The sequence below is a fragment of the Crocodylus porosus genome, unplaced genomic scaffold (genome assembly GCF_001723895.1).
Source record: "Crocodylus porosus isolate Cpor-Errol unplaced genomic scaffold, CroPor_comp1, whole genome shotgun sequence".
Taxonomy (NCBI): Eukaryota; Metazoa; Chordata; order Crocodylia; family Crocodylidae; genus Crocodylus; species Crocodylus porosus.
Window position 1 is genome coordinate 29,297,720 of NW_017728886.1, and position 21,742 is coordinate 29,319,461.

Consider the following 21,742-nt stretch of genomic DNA (forward strand, 5'->3'; position numbering starts at 1 on the left):
GAGCACACAAGTAGAGCTGTTTTAGAATTAAAAGTATTATTACTCCACTACCTATACCATGGGCTGTTATGTGCTTTGTGTATTAACATACCCTAAACAGGAGCTAGTACAGCTACAAATCCCATTGTGCTTTTATTATAATGTAAAATTAAAATAATTAGGGCAAGATTTTTTGTTTTCAGTCACAAAGTACCCAATTATAATTTCATTTCATTTTCTCTTCCCATCCTCCTAGTGTGTGCATGCAGTTTAGATGGCAAACTTTAGCAGATGTTCTCTTTGTATTTTCTGTAACTAGGAATAACAATGGCAATCTTGTATTTGTTCCTGACTCTCACATCAATCACCTATTGTTTAAATACCATGAGCAACATACCCAAGGATAAAGCATTAAAGTGTCCCTTAGGTAACAAGCTAATCAGTTAAATATATACATAGATTTCTCAGATTATCCAGATCAGATTATCTGTTGGGGGAAGAGGGAAGGAGAGAAGGAAGAGACTAAGGGAGGACTCTGATCTCCCCTCCTCTGTGGTGCAGAAGCAGAGCTACTTCACAGAGTCTGTTTTAGTCTCCTAACTAGTATAATCTCTGTGAACTTGGTATTCCTGTGTAGAAAGAGTAGGGTTGAACAGGTCTGTGTAATTACAGATTCTCCAGATCAAGCTTTCACGTGGCCTGACTAGGACCCCTCATTCCTTCTGTGCTGTTATTTTAGGGCCCTCTAACAGAGGAGCCCTTTGTGTCACACAGGGGATGTATAGTCTGGCCCTCCCCATTCTTTAGTAGAATTATATCCATTCAGGCCTGTCCAACCCTGTAGTCAAGGGGCCAAAATTAGCTTTTTACTGCAAGGAGAGTGTTGCAAAGCAGCAAAAAATACAAGGCATTTCAGAAATATAACATGAGGGGGAACAGAGAAAATCCTTAGCGTCTTTAGCATCTGTTCTTCAATATTCCTCCTATTACAATTGGGTCAACCAGGACTAACCACTGGCAACAGTAGAATATCAGCATGAAATTCTTCTGGCCCTTCATGGAAAGCACAATGAGGAGCAAAAGTGGATGGTACAAGGTGCTTTAGAAAACACTGGGTGTCTACATGAGACGCTATGTTGCCATAGTGATGAGCTATGATGATGTAGCTTGTTGCTATGGTGACATAGTATTGGCAGGCAGGAACTGTGATGCTGACACTACTGCACAGTAGCTTATTGCTACTGCCCAGTAGGGTTGGAAACAATCCATGTGCTGCCAGGACTGCACAGAAATGGTGGCTGCTGTGCAGTCATTTAGTACTTGCTAAAGCAAGGGCTAATGCAAGTACTAAATAACTGCACAGTAACAGCTGCACGGTTGGAAATACATGTAGACACACCCTTGTATCTCTTCCAAAAACAAGACAATTGAAAGTTGAGGGTCTCAATGTAGACTGGGCTTCAGCCTGTTTGCATTGTCAGTGACAGAATGTGGCTCATTTAAGGTCAGAAGTTCAACCTACAATAATGAAGCTACTTAGATAACAATGCAACATGAATTATTAGTAATTCTTTTATTTAAAGAGAGCAGGAGTAGATTATTAGGGATGGCTTACTCAGGATTTCATGTAAATGTTCATATTTCGCTGTAAATTAGTGAGAGTATAGGACGAAAACCAATGCAATTTTTACAGACCTGTGTAGAATAAATATCTAGGTTCTGAAATGGATTGACAGCGATGAGGATGTCTCCTACAAAGGTATAGATCTGATTCCTGGCATAGCTCTTCTGCAACTGCTCTGTCACTGTATTCTGTTGTAAAAAGAATAGGGAAGTTTCTGTTATTTTTTATAAAATTATTTTGCAGATAGAAGAACATTCAAAATTGAGTATTAGAAGGAGAGGGAGAGAACACATGGGGAAGTCATCTTCATGTTAAAGCTTTAAATGACTCTCAGACCACCAAACATATTCAGATAATTGTATAAACATTAACCAGTGATTAATGTAGCCACTCAGTTAACAAAGAGGGGGTTTTTAGGTCCCAAAATGTGATCTGTATTCATGTCTAGCCACCTCTGAATTCCCAGACTGAATGAACTGGTGTCCATTGAAGGCTGGCTAACTTGGAATAGCCCCTGGTACAGGGCTTACACAAGACTTAAAATTATTCACTTGGAGCAACAGACACTCCTGAACCACTCACTCTGCCATCCAACCCTATGTCAGTGTATGATCATTTTTACTGTGAATAAATGTCTTTTGGGGATAGGAGGTGAGGGTGGGGGGAGGGGAAACTCATATGATCTGAAATGGGGCTGAAATTATTGCGTAAACATTTTAGAGCCTGTAGCCCTATCAGATACCCTGGGAAGTACATTTTAGAAGACTCCCCTCTTCCAAGTAAATCCTTATTTGAATGGTTAAATAACATTTTTATTCTCCTCCAGACAAATGGGTCTGGGAAATGTGTTGACAGTCACTGGCCCAATATTAATCCTATATTTAGAATAAGATATAATACAGATAAATATGCAGGCAGTGAGATCTTCTCAAACTTCTCCTTTTTGAGATTAATAAAGTGCTCTTTTGGCCTAGAAACCTACTTATCTGAAATACAAAAGTACAAACAATGACAGGTCATTAATAGACTGCAATTCACTCAAATGAGATGCAAAGTCATTATAGGCAGGTGGTGTTGGACTCGAGTGGATATGTTCTAGAGGGAAGAATGAGATAGATGTTTAAATCTCTATATGTGGCCTTCCTCATTCTCTTTATATAAATCAGAGGAAAATTGATCTCTTCATTGGTGGAAGATTTTAACTACTGGGCTAATGAAGTAAAAACAATCTGGCTTGTCTCTATTCACTAATAGCTTATCCTATACTCCTTGGTGTATTTGTGTTACTTGTACAAAGAATAATGGCCAAAATCAAATAAAATAACCCTGTTTTTCTTATTTTATTCTAGTATTTTGTATTATTTCATTTTATCTATTTTTGCATTGCCATATATTTTGTCACAGCAGGTTACAATACAGCAGATTAGTCAGACTCTTGACTGAGATGTTTCAGTCAGGGATGATCCTGCCTTGAGCTGGTGGTTGAACTAGATGACCTTGGGAGGTGCCTTCCAGCTTTACTTTCCTACAATCTTATGTTCTGCTTTAATTATTTTTGTTTAAACTGGTAGAATGTGTAATCTTACCGTATGCTTTTGTCAATACTCATAAATTATATAATTTTATTATGAATTATATATATGTTTATTGTCAATTTTACTGTATTGTTTTAGCAAACACTGTAAATAAACTACTGCTACTGTAGTATTAACTAATGTTTAAGGTGCTTTGAAAATTTAAAGTACTCAAAGTGCAGTTATCACTATCCAATGATGACAACATACCTCAGAAGCACTGAGTGAACTATTATGGGCTGATTAATGGTAATATATCAGTAGAGTTTAACGTGAAGAGGGAGATTATGAATTATATTCTGTAATGATTCACAAACCATTCAACAGTGCAACATTTGCATTTCATCAACATCCAATCATTGCCTCTGTGAATGGTAGATAAAGCACTGTTGTCTGATTCTTTTCTCTCTCACATTTACTAGTATAAATCAGAGGCAATTCCACTGAAGAAAATGGAAGCATACTACTGCAGAGTAAGTGTAAGTAGTTACAGAATCAAACCTTCCGGCCACATTCCTTAGCAAATAGAGGTAAAGGAAACAATAAAGACCAATAAAACAAAGTAAAATGAAGCATATGCAGAGCAAGATTTCCAAGGGAATAGCTTTTGACACAGGTATTTTGCTCATAGTACACTTTCCCTATGTGATGGTGATTACAAAACAGCACTAATTTTGTCTCTCAAATGTTGTATAGGTTCAAGAGTTGGTTGCACAAAAACATCTCCCCAGCTGATTCAATGTGGCACAACACCACTAACTTTAATGGACCTACCCATCATTTTATGCCTGCTGAGAATCCCATTATGGCCCATTATGATGTATCACCTTTGAGAACAAACTCCTCTGGATGCATGTCAAGTGATGTTTGCTGTATCTGGAGTTGCCATAGTTTTAAGGTAACACATTGTCAGATTCCACAGTCTTTACTAGGGTAAAGGACCAATGATGAAACTTATGACAATTTATGTCAGTTGTGGCTACTCAAGATGCACCATGCTTTATCTCACATTCAGCAAACAAGCAGAAATCTGTAACGTATCATTAGCTATTAATTAATTGCAATGTGAGAATGCAGGCCATTTAAACATCAAGAATATAGCAGGGTTTATTTTTCTGTTCATATCTGAATGCTCCATTGCAGGAAACCTTTTACAAGTGAAACATCTCACCTCATCCAGTACCTCCAAGGTTGCTAAATCATCTACGTCCTCCTGGTTAGAAACTTGAGATTTATTGTAGTTCCCTTTCTTTGTATGAATACGCTCAAATCTAGAATACAAAAGTCATACACTTCCATGAAGTGAGAAAGCATGAACTGACCCTTCCAGGTACAGCTGTATCAATGTCCTGATGTTGTAAATTCAAAATAGATGAAGGCTTTGATCCTGCAGCTGATACCAGGAGGAATTTTTTTTTCACATGGCTTCTACATGAGTACAAGAATCAATTATTAGATGGGAGCTGGGTTATATAGAAAATATAACAATGCATATAATCATCATAAGCTAGTGTTTACCTAGAAAAGTGAACCAGATTATTATTATGGATAGGACAAATATGTGGTTATGTGGATGAATAACAGGGCAAGAATGATGTAGAACAGGGGCAACCAAGATAAGGACCATGGGCTGGATTTGGTCCATGAGGTCGTGTTATCTGGACCATGGGACTCCCCACAGGGCTGGAAATTTGGCAGTGAGGAGCAGTGGCAGCATTCATTTCTATGGCTTACAGGAGTCATGGGAATTAACAGTGCCACTGCCTGTCCTGCCACTAAATTGCCAGACTCCTGGAGAGCCCTGTGGCTCAGATGACATGTGGCTCCAGGCACTAGATCTGGCCTGCAGACTAGCCCCATGCCAGACCTGGCCCATAGACTGGCACCGCAACACTCATCCAGCTCAGAGTCCAGATGAGTTGGCATCACTGATGTAAGCAAAACTCCAAGATGGAAGTAGTTTTTATAAAAAATATTGATCTAACTGAGTCCTACCCCCTAAATGTGTTCACTGGAAGTAGATTTTTTTTTAAAAATTTATTGTAGAAAACAACAGAGCATTTCAAAACTGCCCTTCATCCTAGCATGACTAGTAATTTTATAAATTAGGGGAAGTATTTTGTGTTTTTAAATGGAACAAAGAAAAATTGACTTAGTGCTAGAAATAATGCAGAAAAATCACAGAGGAGCAGGTGATCTCCAGGGAGTTTCCTTACCTAGGGAAAAAGGCCACATTAGAGAAAGAGGAGTGGGATCCATCAAAACACTAATGAGGGAGACAGCAGGGGAAGCAAGATTCAGATTAGGCATATGTGCCACTAGAGACCGGACAGGGTCAAAGAACAGGAATTCTACAGGCTAAAAAGGGTTACAGCCTATACTGAGTTTAGATGGACAAAAGCAGCCAGGGGCCATAGATTGGTTCAGATCTCCTGATCTGATCTCTCTCCTCCAGACGCCATGCAGAAAAACACACAAATGAGGTTTGGGTGTGTCAGCTGTGAAGCAGAGATAACACAGAGACTGCTGCATGAATTTAAGCCAATTATCAGCTTGACTTCTGAAAAGCCACAGAAGGCCCTTTCATTTGCTCTGATGCAGAGACACTCATAGAACAGGGCAGGTGCTTTCATACCATGGAAGAATGGACAGGGTGCAGAAGGACAGAATCTACTGGACAGATCACTCGAAGATGGAAGACTGTGTGAAGTTACCCACAGCACAATGAAGGGCCAGGATGGGGGAAGGTCTCCTGCCCCCCTTGGCAGAGATGTGAGAAGACAGGTCCTCACTTAATAATATTGTTAAAGGGCAATCCTGAGACTTGGGGGGAGGCTTGGAGAGGACATCTTCAAGGAGTAGGCAAAGGCATGTGAATTCACAGGCCTTCGACTTGTACTTGTTGATTTTTCCAAAAGCCAAACTCACATGGGCTCTGGGTTCTGTCAAATCTATCCTAACAGTTTAATTAAAAACATTAGGGTGAGCTGAACTTGTAGGACCAGATCCTGGTCTACCTAACAGCCTAAGCAGGATGTTATTTCACCCTACTCAAATCCTTGAAAAACCACTAATGTAAAAGGTGGGTGTGTGACTCCTCCTCACCACTGCTTTTAATCACTTTGTCTTCAGACTAAGATGGAGGCATGTTACAATTATAGACTTACTGATTGTTTTACAGGGACCTGAACAGGGTAGAAGAGGATCACACTTAGGCACCTACCATGTGGATATTCCTGTTTATGTTTATAGACTTCAATATATATTCCTAATGTTACTACAGCAGAAGGAATTGGTATATCCAAGATCCAGTCTAGTGGAGTGTACCTAGTAGGCTGAACTGGTACACATACACAGGAGCTAGTCCATTGGCAGGGATGGTGCCTCACAGTTTTCTTAAGATTATTCAACACTAGAGTTACTGGCTCACTCTGCATGATGACAGACGTTTCTTTTAGCATCACATCAATGTTTAAGTGAGCATGATTATTACTCCCAAAGGCTAGGGACAGACATTACACATAAACTGGTTTAAGTGATCAGAACCTGGATGGCTGGTGGGTGGGTGGGGAGGAGCAGCAGTGGTGGTGGTGGTGAGAAGGGGCAGGCAGGAAGCGTGAACACAGAGCCCAGGCCAGTGCCTGGGCCAGGGCTGGTGGGGCAGGAGGAGTGTAGGACGCAGGGCCAGGGCAAGTGGGGCTGCAGGAGAGTGGGGCCAGGGCCAGGAGCACGGCCAGTGGTGTGGCAGAAGTGCGGGGCCAGGGCCGGCAGGACGCAGGATGGGGTGGTAAGAGCGCGGGGTCTGGGCTGGCTGGCGGTGCCACTCTGGCTGGTGGGCAGGCAAGAAGTCATGGAACCAATTATATTTATTTACATTAATTTCTATAGGAAAATGTGTTTTGCTTAGCACAGTTCTGCTTAATGCTTGGTTTTTGGGAACCAAATAAGAGCGCTAAGCGGGGGTTGCCTGTAGGCTCTATTCTCCTTCATTGTGGGGTAAAGGCAAGAGATAGCTATTTTCCTATTATTATTTAAAACCTTGTGGTCACCAACTGAACTGTTAATAATAAGATCAATTTTGCTCAGCTCCTGTAGGGGAAACCTCTGCGTTTCCCAAGGGTTTTTTTTTTAAATTATTTTCCTGCAGATTTTGCCACAGATAGGCACAATAGGGCCTGTAATTCACTACCCACATTTAAAACACTGGGACACTGAAAATACGCAAGAACCATGGCACAACATCTAGATGAATGGCTCTGAAGGGGTATTAAACTGTTCATAGGTGTGATCTTTTCTATGATCCATTCCACTTCCTACAGGAGACTTTTATGCAGTAATAGTTGTCCCCAGTCATACAAGCTCCCCTCTTATAAAATTATGAAGCAATTTTTGGCTTTATATAGAACAGATTTTAAAATATTTAAAATAATTATAATGCTCATCATTTCATTGACAAGTACTACTTGACTTTATTTTCTTAAATATGTCAAAGGGGGTTACTGCATTTAGGGCCATAGCAAGTTCTCTGATAGGGAAAATATATGATTTCCTGTGAAATCTGGACATGTGAAGGAATTTCCTTTGTGGAGCTACATGAAGGTCATTCTGCTTTCTAGAGCCTATATCTCACAGCGTGACTTCAAAGAAAATTGCAAATGTACATGTGAAGGAAAGATGTAGGAAATGACAGTATTTCATTAAACTATACCTCATTCCACTTTTCCATCTCCCAAAGCAAACGCTTAGGTCAGGCACATTTTCGATTCCTCGCATCATTATTATATACTGGATGAATACTGTGGACTCTTTAATTATACTGATTAGAAAGAATGGCATTTCACAAAACTTGCATCCAGCCCGGCTTTTCATTCACTCTGGAAAGTTAACAGCTGCATTACAGAAGGAGGAGAAAAATCCCAGTTTTAGAGAATACTATTCTCCTCCCCAATATTTTTGCTACTTTAAAAGATGGCTTATTTCCCAGGAAGGAGGAAATCTACAGATTCCCATGTGATCCTGTCTGATGTCTTCATGAAAACTACATTGTTGTTTAACCAGGTTATATTCTCAGTTTCCTATGTATAGGAAAGAGACAGTTTTGCAGAACACACAATATTTTTCTCTTTGCTGTCAAAGGGCACAGACCCCTTCAAGGGCAGTTATATTGCTTCACTTCCTTAAACCCCAACCATTTAAAAAAAAATCCCTTAGCTGACATTGGCAATGAATTTTCATTATCATCTTGCACACGGATACTGAGAACTGAAATAATTATGCATCTACTCAGAGACATTATTTGTTTTTGGCATTAAATCCTGGAGCCATGTTCAATAAGCAATTCAGGCAGCTAAAGGCCAGAAACATCAGGCTAGTATGGACAAGAAAATGAGTCAAGGCAGTATTGTTTCTGCTCCTTCCCTGCCCCCACTTTATCTTTCATGCTTCAGTGAAAACAAAACCCAAGCCACTGCAGTTCTTTTCTTTTCAAATTGTCAGAATGTATTTAAGTGATGCCTGATGACTCCAAAAATACTGTGAAAAGTGGTGTGTGATTCATGATGCCCCACTCACTGATCCTTTCTATCACTTGTGAGGTAGTGAAACAAACAATAAAATACCCCGTCTGGCTTGGAAAACTCAAAAACCAGCCACAGATTTGAAGGCAATTAGAAACATCCTGGCTTTAACCTAAGGTATAAAAAAAAGACATTAAAAATAAGAAAGATACCTTTTGATTTGAAGGTGTTAATAGCAATAGGTCTCCAAACAGCTAACAAAATATAACTGAAAACAAAAGGTATAGAAAGACAGCACAACAGCCACTAACTGGGATTCTATGTTTCTTGCTGCTAACACAGCAGGCTGCATAATACAACTGGGAAAATCACAGGGACACAAGCAATATTAATTCACCTTCTTGCACTGCGGGGTAACTCTAGAAATGGTACTGTGGGTTGTAACCTTGCTGTCAGGACTTACTTGTGCACAGCTACAAATTGGGAGCAGTGTGAGGAAGCTCCAGGAGCTGGCATGGAAGGAGGGAATGCTGGGCATAGGGCAAAGCCAGCAGTTGGTGCTTACTCCAAAGAGGTGTGTTCTAGCCAGGAGGGGAGTCAGTGCAGAGGGGTTCAGTCTATACCTCTGACTTCCCAGCAAGTATCCTAAACCACCACAGGCCAGGCATTGCCCAGAATACTATACCTCTCCTGCTGAAGCTGGCCTATCGGGCAGCCAGGAAGAGATGATACATGGGGCCTAATCAGAAAGGAGTGTGTCTTGGTGGGGTGGACCTTGCCCTAGAAGAGAGATGCCTGGGGTTTTAGCCAAATGACATTTCTACATTTGTATTTAATGATCATTGGATGAAATAGATGGACTGTAGGATGCTCACTGGGGAAAAGAACCACAACCTAGGGCCCCTGACTTTCAAGGCAGTGCCTATCTTGCTGAGCTGCACAGAAAGGCAAACACGCCCCTCCCTTCCCCCTGCATGTTTGTACTCACATAGAATTACGTGCCTTCCTGGGGGAGTGAAATCTAAAATCTACGTACTATCCAAAGGTAGAGCTGAAGCTGGTTTTTAGTTTCACTGGGCCTACATGACAAGGAATTTACTATTTCCCTGCTGCCAAGGGCTCTTGTGAAGGTAAAAAAGCACAGATGATGAGGTGCTCATATACTATAAGAATGAGGAACATACAAGCACCTATAACACAATATGCATATGCAATTAGTGTGCAGTACACTACAGAAAAGTATGTTTTTGGAAAGCCAGTACTGCTGTGCAAAAGAGAAGAGATTCACTACAATATGATGGTATTATGTGAGGCATAAACAGGCAATATCACAGTTAAGAATCTGCTGCTGCATGTTTTGGATGTGCAAATTTGTGCAACTGGAACAAAAACATCTTTACTTTGAAGGCAATATTAGGCACAGTGAGACAGCTGAAATCCTATTTATGCATTTCAAGCAACTGTCCCCCAAGGCTCTGTCCTTGGACCCATATTCAACATCTTCATTAATGATGGAGTCAGAAGCGGACTGGCTAAGTTTGCCGATGACACCAAATTTTGGGGCAAAGCATCCACACCAGAAGACAGGCGGGTGATCCAGGCTGACCCGGACAGGCTCAGCAAATGAGCGGATGAGAACCTGATGGTGTTTAACACCAAAAAATGCAAGGTTCTTCACCTTGGGAAGAAAAACATGCAGCATCACTGGCTAGCACTACAGAAGAAAGAGACTTGGGGGTCATCATTGACCACAAGATGAACATGAGCCTGCAATGCGATGCTGCGGCCAGTAAAGCGACCAAAACGCTGGCTTGCATCCATAGATGCTTCTCAAGGAAATCCCGGGACGTCATTCTCCCCTTGAACTCGGCCTTGGTGAGGCCGCAGCTGGAGTACCGCGTCCAGTTTTGGGCTCCACAATTCAAAAAGGATGTGGAGAAGCTTGAGAGAGTCCAGAGGAGAGCCACGCGCATGATGAGAGGTCAGGAAAACAGACCTTACGACAACAGGCTGAGAGCCATGGGACTCTTTAGCCTGGAAAACCGCAGGCTCAGGGGTGATCTGATGGCCACCTATAAGTTTATCAGGAGTGACCACCAGGATCTGGGGGAATGTTTGTTCACCAGAGCGCCCCAAGGGATGACGAGGTCGAACAGTCATAAACTACTGCGAGACGGTTTCAGGCTGGACATGAGGAAGAATTTCTTTACTGTCCGAGCCCTCAAGGTCTGGAACAGTCTGCCAGTGGAGGTGGTTCAAGCACCTACATTGAACACCTTCAAGAGTAAATTGGACGCTTATCTTGCTGGGATCCTATGACCCCAGCTGACTTCCTGGCCTTTGGGCGGGGGTCTGGACTCAATGATCTTCTGAGGTTCCTTCCGGCCCTAAAGTCTATGAAATCAATGAAATCGATGAAACCCTCTAATAATTTCTCTATTTATTGATATGTCAGATGGGAGATGACATGTAATGGCAGTCATTAAAACCACAACCTTTTATCGTTAATGAACTTCTGCTACAGGAGTACCACTTGTCTATTTATTAAACTCATAATATATTAAACCCATCCAACAGTATTTTTCTTGGTGCACAGACAAATATAGCATGGAAAACACACTAGCTAGTGTCAAGTAAATCCAGCACCTGGTGGTGAAGTTACACATTACACCCAGACCCTACTAACTTTGTGGAACGCTAAGCAGTGTTAAAATTAGAACGTGCTGTGAGCAGTCTCATGCGAAGAGTTAATCTCGTTCCTTGCCTGCATAGCTTTGACTTTCCATTAGAGAATTTGCAAACAAAGGTGTGGCTAGGAGCCAGGACACCTGGGCTCTATCCCTTTTTTGGGTTGGGGTGGCTGGGAGCAGTGAATCCAGGATGCTGGAGGACTGCAAATTGCTTGTTTTATCTCCACAGAGCAGACTGTAGTTACCCTACCAGTAGCTAAGTAGTAAAACCCAGAGTTAACCTGGGTTAAATATGCCTGAAATGGAACAGCATTGCAACTCAGAGGGCACTTAGCCTAAGTTAACAAACTTTAACATGCAGATGATCACATTTTAAGTGCCCTTCATATGGTTTAAGTGGTATGTAACTTTAACTAGATATACTAAGGGCATTTTTACATGTGGTTTTGGATGCAGTACTGGGTGCTTAATTACTGAGCTGCACTAATTCTACAGAGCACCTGCACATCATGTGTATCAGTGTCGCTGTGTGTCCCCATGCTGAAAAAATGGTGGTGGTGCACTTTGAACTAAAGTTCATTGTGTGTATTTTATTTCAAAGTGCACTGCCGCCATTTTGTCAGCACAGAGGTGCATGGTGACACTGATACACTTGACGTGAGGTTGCTGGAGTGTGTCAATTGCCGTGCTCCAGCAGACTCGATTAACTGAGTCTGCTCTGATGTGCTGGATTTCCAGTGCACCAGAGCAGGCTTCCTGCATATGTAGAGGAGCCCTAAGTGCTTGACCAAGGTTGACAAGCAGAGTAGCGGATTGAACCTGGATTTCTAGGTTCCCTAGTTAAGCCCAGCACCACTTTCTCCCACAAGCCTGAAGCTCAGAAGATGCTGACTTTGTTGAAACAACCAGGGAAATGGATTTCAGAGTTGAGAGCCCTCCCTTAGGGGTATATTTAACACTTCAGACTGCAGTGCCATTTAGAGATACCCAAGTTAACTTTAAAACAGCACAGGCCTGGAAGCAATCTAGCTGCAGCAGCACAGCAATGGCTAACTCAATTCTGCTTCTCAGCTAGCTCATTCATAGCTAACTTATACTACACTATAGATTTAACTGGAGACCACCTGGACTTTATGTTGACAGAAATAAAATCTAGGAATTTTTACAACTGTCAATAGCCAACAGAGGGAGAAGCGAAATCTCTAAACACTCAGGAACCAAACCTTCCTATGTATTGAAACTATGCCTCAAATGAAGTAGTGCCTACTGCAAAATTTGGAGGATAGTTCTCTGTCGAATACATACACAGCCATATATGCATGAGTGATCACACACATGCAAGCACAAGCTTAAAGCTTCTAAATGGTTTCAAAAGGCAGTCCCCTCCCACAGATCACTGGATCTGTGTTTGATGTACATCTTGGTCTCAACTTCCAAAGAAATATGATCAACCATCACAGGCCCAGGCTAGCAGCCCTTCTATGTTCAAAATGTGCAGCCACATCACTTAGAATGTCAAGGAAGGATCTAGGAATAAATTATGACACGGCTTCGTGGCAGAATCTGAGTGTGACAGGAGTGACTGATGGGACTCGACATAAGTAACTAACTCTCGAATGAGTCACAACTTCTAAGAAATGCATGTTATACTAATTGCTGCGTATTACTGCAGACATTATAAAAGTAAATGTGAAAGCCGTCAGTATAAGAGCAGCTGAACAATCACAGATAGAAGTATAACAAGCCTAAGTGTCAGTCAGAAAAGCCAGTGTTTTGAAGGTTGTTTCAAAGACAGAAGTTTCTATTTCAAGTGTAGCTACAGTCCTAAAAAATATATGGTTTTCATATTTAGCTCAACAAGAAGTGCTGTCTCTGGATTATCAGTGAGTAGAAGCTACAGCACTGATTTTCAAAAAATTAAGTTTTTAATTCCATTTTTATTGCCCATCCTGTAAGTTCAAGAAGGTAGCTATCTGGATAAGCGTATAAGGGGAGATGACAATAGGTAGTGGTGAAAGAGGAAGGTGGAAGGGAGGTTAGCTGTGGAGTTTCTCAAGGATTGGTCTTGGGAGTGATCGTACTGTATCTAATAACATGGGCACAAAAAGTGGGAAAATGTTAATAAAATTTGCTCATGATTTACTGGGTATGCTGACACAGTGCAAGGTAATGCCACACAGACAATACGCACAGATCTTCTTGGGTATTGTGGAGAACTCAGGCAGTATAGGCTTGTTAGTATAGGGCTGTGCCTGGGCTAACTAGCTCTTGGGAGCGGTACAATGCAGTTGTACTGCTTCCAGTTCTAACACATACAAAAGTAGCTCAGCATATTTCTGCATAGTGTTGCTTGAGTTGCATAGACATACCCAAAATTAGGAGGCATTGTCAAGACAGAGGAAAACCAAGGCAATATACAGAAAGAAGTGGACAGTCTTGAGAACTGGAGCAATACAAATGGGATGGAATGCAATAGTACAAAAAGCAAGATCATGCACTTGGGAATAACCAGCAAGAACTCCTGCTGTATGCTAAGAGCTCATCAGCTGGATGCAAGTGAGGAGGAGAAGGACCTGGGTGTATTAGCTGATTAGAGTAAGAATGAGTCACCAGTGTGATAAAGCTGTCCAAAAGACAAATGCAATCTTGGAATGAATCAGGCAAAGTATCTCCAGTAAAAAGACAGAAGTATTAATATTATTCTACAAAGCACTGGTGAGACCTCATCTGGAATACTACATCCAGTTTGGGTCACCAACTTCCAGGAAAGATGCCCAGGTGATTGAGAGCTTACCGCACAACAGGAGAGTAAAGAAGCTTGGTTTGTATAGTTTAGTGACATAAAGATGGAGACAAGATGTATTTGCTTTTTACAGATATGTCTAGGGATAAATGACAATGAGGGAGAAGAGCTGTTTCAGATAAAGGATGATGTTAGCACAAGATCAGATTGACACAAACCGGCCATGAATAAATTTAGGCTGAAACTAGAAGGTGGCCTCAGGTGAATGAGGTTCTAAAACATCCTCCCAGTAGGAGCAATGATGGTAAAATAAAGCTATTTTTGAGGTCGATCATTTTGTGAGAGATGACATGACAGCTATGGCAAGAGGCTGAATGCAATGGTCCATGAGGTCCCTTTTGGTTCTGTTTCTATGACTTAAAATATAAGATAATTAAATATATCATTGTTGAATTGTTTCTAATTATATCTTGCTGGGCAAAATCAATATAATCACATCATAATACCATTTCCTGCCTTGTCACTTTTCACCAGCAGTATGCAGCACCTACAAGTATCTAATAGTTTTAACTGTGCCTGACACACCATGTTCATGATCAGTGTAATAACTTTATACATGTGGAAGACCAAGGCCCTGATTTTGCAACTAGTTCCACCTACAAAGAACCCAATGACTTCAGTCAGGCTCTACACTCCTGCGAGAGCCATCTCAATAAGGGATTTTTCCAGGATTGGGCTGGCTGATACTCAGAAAGAGTGTTGTAGATGGCAGGGAGCCCTGGCTAGATCCTTTAACTGCTCATTTCCAGACTTCATACTGCTTTGCTCTGAAGTGGAAAATGTTTGTAAAGACTTATTCAGGAGGACAGAAGCTACTTGGATTACCCTTTAACACACTCTCAGCTTTCACTCTGCTCTCACTACCTCTTTTTTGTTTCTATAGTGTATATGTCCACATGAATACACACACAAATTTGCACACTTTTCCCTAAGCTAAAAATCTATTACTTTGAATCTGAAATCAGAACCATGTTGTGGGTCTAAGACAGGTGGCATTGCACAGACACCAGTTGGTCAAGCATCAGGAGATGTGGTTCCGAGTACAAATGGAGTTCAATGCACTTAAGCACTCAAAAAGTGAACTAAGTAGCCCAATCATGGAATGACAGAGAGATCTGCACCCCGTTGTTACAGGGCAATAACAATCAGATGCTGCCCTGCATTAACTTTGTTTACAGCCTTGGAAATCTGATTTCTTCAGAAGTGGCAAACTTGAAATAATGAGCATCTTTTATTACAGCTTAAATGATCAGAAAGTTATCAATGCTTTTATTGCTTGCACTAAGATTACAGTAGATATTAAAACAGGGATTTTCAATAAATCCAGGAGGAGGCTACTATTACTACGATGTGTGCACTCCCCTATGGGAGGCAATTTTCCAACAAATGTTATCTATCAAAGTACACGGTGGAAAACAAAAGCTGAAGTAATAACATGTACAGTAAGTGTCAAATCTGATTTATGATCTGTGACTTCATATGGAGCTTATGCCATCTTAATTTAAGTCATCTGAAGACAAGATTAAGGGAAAGTCTGTACCACAGGGAGCATGCTGGCAAAGCAGGTAAGATATCTGGCTACAGCATCTTGCTCTGTCCCCAGCTGATCCAGCAATAAATAGGTGCTTTCTCATTTGGGCTAGGGAGCAAACCTTTGGTGCCGTTGGCTACAGTGAGCTGTTAGCTACAAAGACTGTTCTGCAGGCTCCCGTGTAGAGATTGCTAAAACTAGCTCAGGTAGGGGGAACAGATTTACTTGTAGCAGCATGGGATAGGTTAAATTAGCTTATGTGGAGCTCTGAGGTGCTGCTTCCAGTACCCCTGGCTAGACTGCTTCCAGTACCCAAGCTAACTAGAGGATCCCTACATTACAGAGCTGGCTTCAGTGAGACATAACCTTTGCTAAATCAGTGTTAACCTCTCTTCAGGTATAGACAGGAAGATTTGAATTGTTTCAAAGTGTAGCTGCATTGAATGTGATGCCTGTCTGTGCCCAACTTAGACACAAATAGCAATTTTAACCACTCAACTGAAATAAAAATGTCCAGTTTAAAATAATGGTCTGTTCAAATTCTGGTGCAGGCCAGATCACAAAAAACAGAGAAAAAAGTCTTGTTTTGTGATACTTTAATGTTGAAACTGAATTAGATCAGATGTAAAAGAAGAGGCAGCCTCATTACAATTCCTCATGCCTTGGTTCACACAATAAGCCAATCAGTTAACAAAAGACAATCTAACTTCACCAGAGGGGCTACACAATGCAGGAAGTTGGTGCAGACAAAGCCATTTCTTTCAGGATTGTGATATGGAGGGGGAGAAAGGCCCTGTAAGATGCTTAATGTAGCATGTTGCAATACAGCATAGCCCACTTAAAACACTAGCCATTTGCCAAATCTCATTGATTTCAATACTAAAGGCACTGTGTTTAAGTCATTTTGAGTGTGCCTGCTTATTCCTGAAGGAACAGCCTGCTCTCAGATGTTCGCACCCCATTAAATCTCATTACCTTGTTACTCAGAGCATCTTGCCTTTAAAATCATCCTTGACACTGACAGAATTTAGGCAGTTTCAGGCTCTTGATGGTTGATACAGGCGAGAAAGGTTAACTGCCTGTTGCATATGTTGGACAGTTTTCCCAATTGCCAAATAAGCACACTAGGTTTGGCTTAAGTTGCTTGTGGATTTGTAAAGTAAACTGGAAATTAATTTGCAGCTAATTCAAGAATTTAAAAATGGAAAAGTCAGAGGTGGAATGAACACTTTTGACACTCTGATTTGAGATGCTGTTGACTGTGCCCTCGTCCCCTGTTTCTGCCTGTATAAAAGAAAAAATCCTTCATACCTCAACACCTATGCTAGACCACATTTTGTGCTTAATGCTGGAACACCCCAAATAAAATTGTGTTACGTGTAACAAAGAAGACTGTTTTGTGCATTTTTATTTCATGAACCTTTTTTTCTTTACCTAAGTTGTTCAGATTTTTGGGGTGGCATTATTAGTCCTACTTTTAATGGGGGTATAAATGACAGTTATTTCTCTTACTTTTTTTTCTATCCTCACATTACTTTGCTAACAGGTTGAGCTACAGGCACATTCTACTCCTCCCAGTATAACTGTTTCACAAGAATTGTTTTCCCCAGAAGCATGAAATATGCTTTGAGTTAAGAGAAAAGCTCTGTGTCAGTTGGGCTTAACCCTAGGATTATGAGGTAGGGCAGCCAGCTACAATATGAAGCTAACTAATTAGCTCTGCAGTAAATGTCTCCACATCTACACATGCGTCCCTATTAGGGCGCATGAAACTAATAAACTCCAGAGCCAGCTAGTACTTGTAAATACGAGTACTAGTCTGCTCTGGAGTTTTTTGTGTGCAGCAGCACAGGGCTGGCTGCTCCAATGAGGCTCCACATGCTGCAGAGGAGCTGGCTGGGGCATGAGGATGCTTCAGCCTGGGGCTGCCTGCTAGCTAGCCCAGCACTGCAGCACCCTTGTGCCCCAGCCAGTCACTCTGCAGCATGAGCCATGTTGGAGCAGCCCTGGGCTGGCTGCTCTGATGGGGGGCTCCTTGTGCTGCAGAGTGGCTGGCTGGGTCACAAAGGTGCTTCAAGGTGGGGGCTCCTGGCTGGCTAGCCCCACACTGAAGCACCCTGTGTCCCAGTCAGCCGGGGCAACATCTAAATGTCTGCTGCTTGTATTTTAAAGTCCTAACCTGCTGCAGAATTATTAGTTTAATGTGCCCTAATAGGAGTGCAAGTGTAGATGCAGAGACGTTTACTGCACAGTTAATTAGACAGCTGCACAGTAAACATCTCATGTAGATGTGCACGGTGAGACCCAAGTTATGCTACCTAGTTCTTCATCAGGCTACAAATGTAGGTCCAGGGCATGGAACATGGGAATCCAAGGATGAAATACAGAAACCACTATATTTTCTGCCTATTATGTTTATACCATTGTTTATTGTTGGTTGGAATATACAGCTATATAAAAGTTGGTTGTAGAAAAGCAGAGAGTTCAGTGGTTAGCACAGAAGACCCTCAGATCACTCCTTGCAACATATTAAACATAGAGCAAATATTTTCAAAAGCTCCTTGAGAGCTAAAGGAGACTGGTATGGAGGATTTCCAACAGGCTGTGCTTTAGCTGGAATTTATGAAAGAATGGAGCTAACTTCACAATTACAAGGATTAAGATACTCAGGAAGCTTTAATGGGAAATCCACTATTCTCTTCCAAGAGTTGTTGTGACTTTATCTGCCTGGGGCTGGCTCTTCACACGGGAATGCTAATGCAGTGGGACTGGCTCCCTGCCTGCCTGGTGCTGTGCAACTGCTGAAGTGTATGAACAACTCCCTGTTGGTAGGTGCTATGAAGTGTGAATGGCTTTTCAGACACGCTCTGATATAGCTACTATGCAGGGTTTCAGGAAGCTGTTGCTTTGGTGTCCCCTTATTTAGCACCTGGGGCAGATGCCCTGCTCGCCCTGCCCTAGTTACACTACTGGGAAATGTGATGGTTTTTCTTACATGATTCAGTTTTTTTTGGGTAATTCATACAGAAGGGGTAAAATTTTCAAAAGCACCAGTGAGATTTAAGACTAGATCCAATAAAGTTCTTGGGTGCCTAAAAGTTAAGCATGGCAATGCCTGATTTTTTGGTATCTAGCACCTGGAGACCTGGAACCTTTAGTTAGGTGCTGAGTGACAAATACAGTGCATGAAGAGAGTTAGGCACCTCAGCAGGGATCCAAAACAGTTAGCACACACAGCTGGGAGTCCCTTAGAGCTAACCAGTTGGAAACATGACCTGAGTCAGGCACCTAAATCTGACAAAGGGACAACATACACTGGGTTTCCTCCCCTAAAAGACAGGCACCTACAGCTTCTTTTCTGAAAGAACTGAGAAAGGTTCCATCTTTTGTTTTAAAACACGGTGTTGCATTCACCAGAATACCTTAATCACTTGTGAGTTTAAGCCCCTCAGGCTGAGGACAGACCGGAATCCAGGTCTTCCATTACTGGGGTAAGCAATCTAACTGCTACAATATTCCAGTGAAGATGCATGCTGCTGTAGCCCGCATTTCTGAATGAAAGTGCCTGTACTTTGTGCGGAACTCAATGCTGTGTGTGGAAACATGCCTAGGACATGGCTACAGCACTTGGCCCCTAAAGAAACTTCCACAAAGGAATTGCAAAAGCTGTTAGGCAGGATATAGATGGGCATAGGCTTACAAGTATGTGCAGTAGCAAAACATACTTAAGGCTTCTTTGCAGTTTTACTGACACATTGCTTAAATGACTATCAGGCATTTCAGCACTTGCCTAAAAGTGCAATTTGGCACTTAAATCCCATTTGCAAAATAAATTTAGGCATCTCAACGTTCAAATGTCTTTGGAAGTCAGTGGGACTTAGGCTCCTTAGTCATCACTTAGGCTAAGTACAGGCTGTCAAAAAGCTCATGCCTGAATCAATTCTGGAGCATGGGAAACAAGCAAGAGGATCTAGAACTCTTGCTTGTGAGCAATAACTTTGACTTAGTGGGTCTAATTGAAACCTGGTGGGGCTCTACTCATGACTGGGTGGTAGGAATCGAGGGCTATAGGTTGTACAGGAGAGACAGAGAAGGGAAAAAAGGAGGTGGTGTTGCTCTTTATGTCAAGGAACAGTACACATCTTCCCTAATCAAACTGGGATCAGAGGATGGACAAGAAGCGACTCTGTGGTTAGGATCTAAGGGGCTGGGGGGAAAATGACCTGGTGGTGCGGGTCTACTAGATACCTCTGCACCAGGACGATGAGGTAGAGGGGGAATTTTCCAGGCAGCTCTCAGAGGCTGTGCAGTCTAGAGACATGGTAGTCATGGGGGACTTTAACTACCTGGACATATGCTGGGAGGAACAGTCAGCTAGAGCTAATTGCTCACGCAGGTTCTTAACCTGTATTCAGGACCTCCACCTAACCCAGGCGGTAAGAAGTCCCACCATGTGTAAGTGCATAAATAATCCCATTAATTCCATCACCAGGAGTCCAGTGTACACTATCAGTAGCAGGATTGGACCCTTAGTGATAGCTACATTTAAAAGTTCCAAAGGTTGCCACATTAATCTTTGTCTCTACTGAAGAGGAAATAACTCAGGTACCTTGCCTTTTCAGTGACTCCCATTTGTTGATGAACATCAATAAAGTCCATGAGCTGCTTCTGTAACATGTTCTCCTTGCCCTCAATTTGCTTAATGAAATCATGTAGCAGAAGATCCGATACTGTTGGGCGCTTCTCATAATCTTTAGTCAAGCACCTGCACTGACAGAGAAGGCAAGTGATTGTTCAGAGAGGCTTACACTGTGAAGCACTAATGTTGAGCTTATTCTTGTCTAAGCTATGTACCCACAATGCAATAAAGTACATACCTCATAATTACAATTGGTATTCATTAAAATACAGACATTTGGGGAGAATTTGAAGTTGAAAGAAAGATTAAAGAACATCTGGAAGAAGCAGCTGAAATGCTGTTGGTCTGAAATTTTAGATATGGTATCTCAACATGACACTCGGGTTGTCACTAGGTATATGTCAGTTAGAAGTGAACACTTTGATTACCTCTGAGATAAAAATCACTGATTTTATGAAACTCTGGATTCCCCCTTTGAGCTTGGGCCCATATTTCAGGGCTATTTTAAGTATTATTTTTAAACCTGAAAATTGTCTTCCTCATATTTTACACAGTACCTTTAAATAACAGACTTTAAAGGGAAAGGATATAATTAGGGATCTACTTAAAGTGTGCCGAGGGAAAATAAAAACTGCAGATCACTTGCAGTACCCAGTGCCATTCTACAGTCTTTTCACAGCAAGCCCTGCTTCCCTGCCCCCTGCCGCTGATTGGCCAAGGGGCCCCAGCGGCCCTGCTTCTCACTACTGATTGGCCAAGAGATCTGCCTTTCGTGCAGCCCTGCCCCTTCCTGTGGATTGGTGGAGAGGGGCAGCTAGTATGGGGGGTAGCTAGTATGGGGGTCCAGGAAAGGTGGTCCTTCCTCAAGGAGGCTATCCTTGGGGTGCAGCAGGACACAGTTCCTCTGCGCAGGAAGGCGGGAAAAGGGTCCAAGAAACCTTCATGGCTGAGCGCGGATATCCAGGCTGGCCTGAAGGCAAAGAAAAAAGCATACTGGTGGTAGAAGCAGGGGGCAGGGACAAAGGAGAAGTACACCTCCCTGACCCGAGCTTGTAGGGATTTGGTGAGGAAGGCTAAAGCAGCACTGGAGCTTAGAATAGCTTCTGGGATTAAGAAAAACAGAAAGTCCTTTTTCAAGTATATAGGTAGCAAGAAGAAGTCTCGGGGTAACATTGGACCCCTACGAGGCAGGGCAGGGCAGTTGGTGACGGACACGTGAGAGAAGGCAGAACTCTTCAACAAGTTCTTTGCCTCCAGTGTTCCTGTCCACTGACAATGGGGTGCTCTTGGGTGATAGCGTAGAGAGGCCCGGGAGGGATGCGAGTCCCCCAGCTGTTAGTTCAGACCTAGTTAAGGATTACCTGGAGGGCTTAGATGTGTCCAAGT

General features: G+C 42.1%; 1 protein-coding gene across 2 annotated transcripts in view; it reads right to left on the reverse strand.

Annotated features, from left to right (window-relative positions):
- The window catches only part of MYO3A (myosin IIIA), a 192,204-nt gene that overhangs the window by 91,672 nt on the left and 78,790 nt on the right, over positions 1-21,742 (reverse strand). For both annotated transcript variants that reach the window (XM_019531841.1, XM_019531832.1), the window contains exons 8-10: positions 20,327-20,482; positions 4,349-4,448; positions 1,675-1,791 (exon numbers count right to left, since the gene is read on the reverse strand). In XM_019531841.1, the coding sequence (XP_019387386.1) occupies positions 1,675-1,791; positions 4,349-4,448; positions 20,327-20,482 (373 nt within the window). The remainder of the gene's footprint in view (positions 1-1,674; positions 1,792-4,348; positions 4,449-20,326; positions 20,483-21,742) is intronic.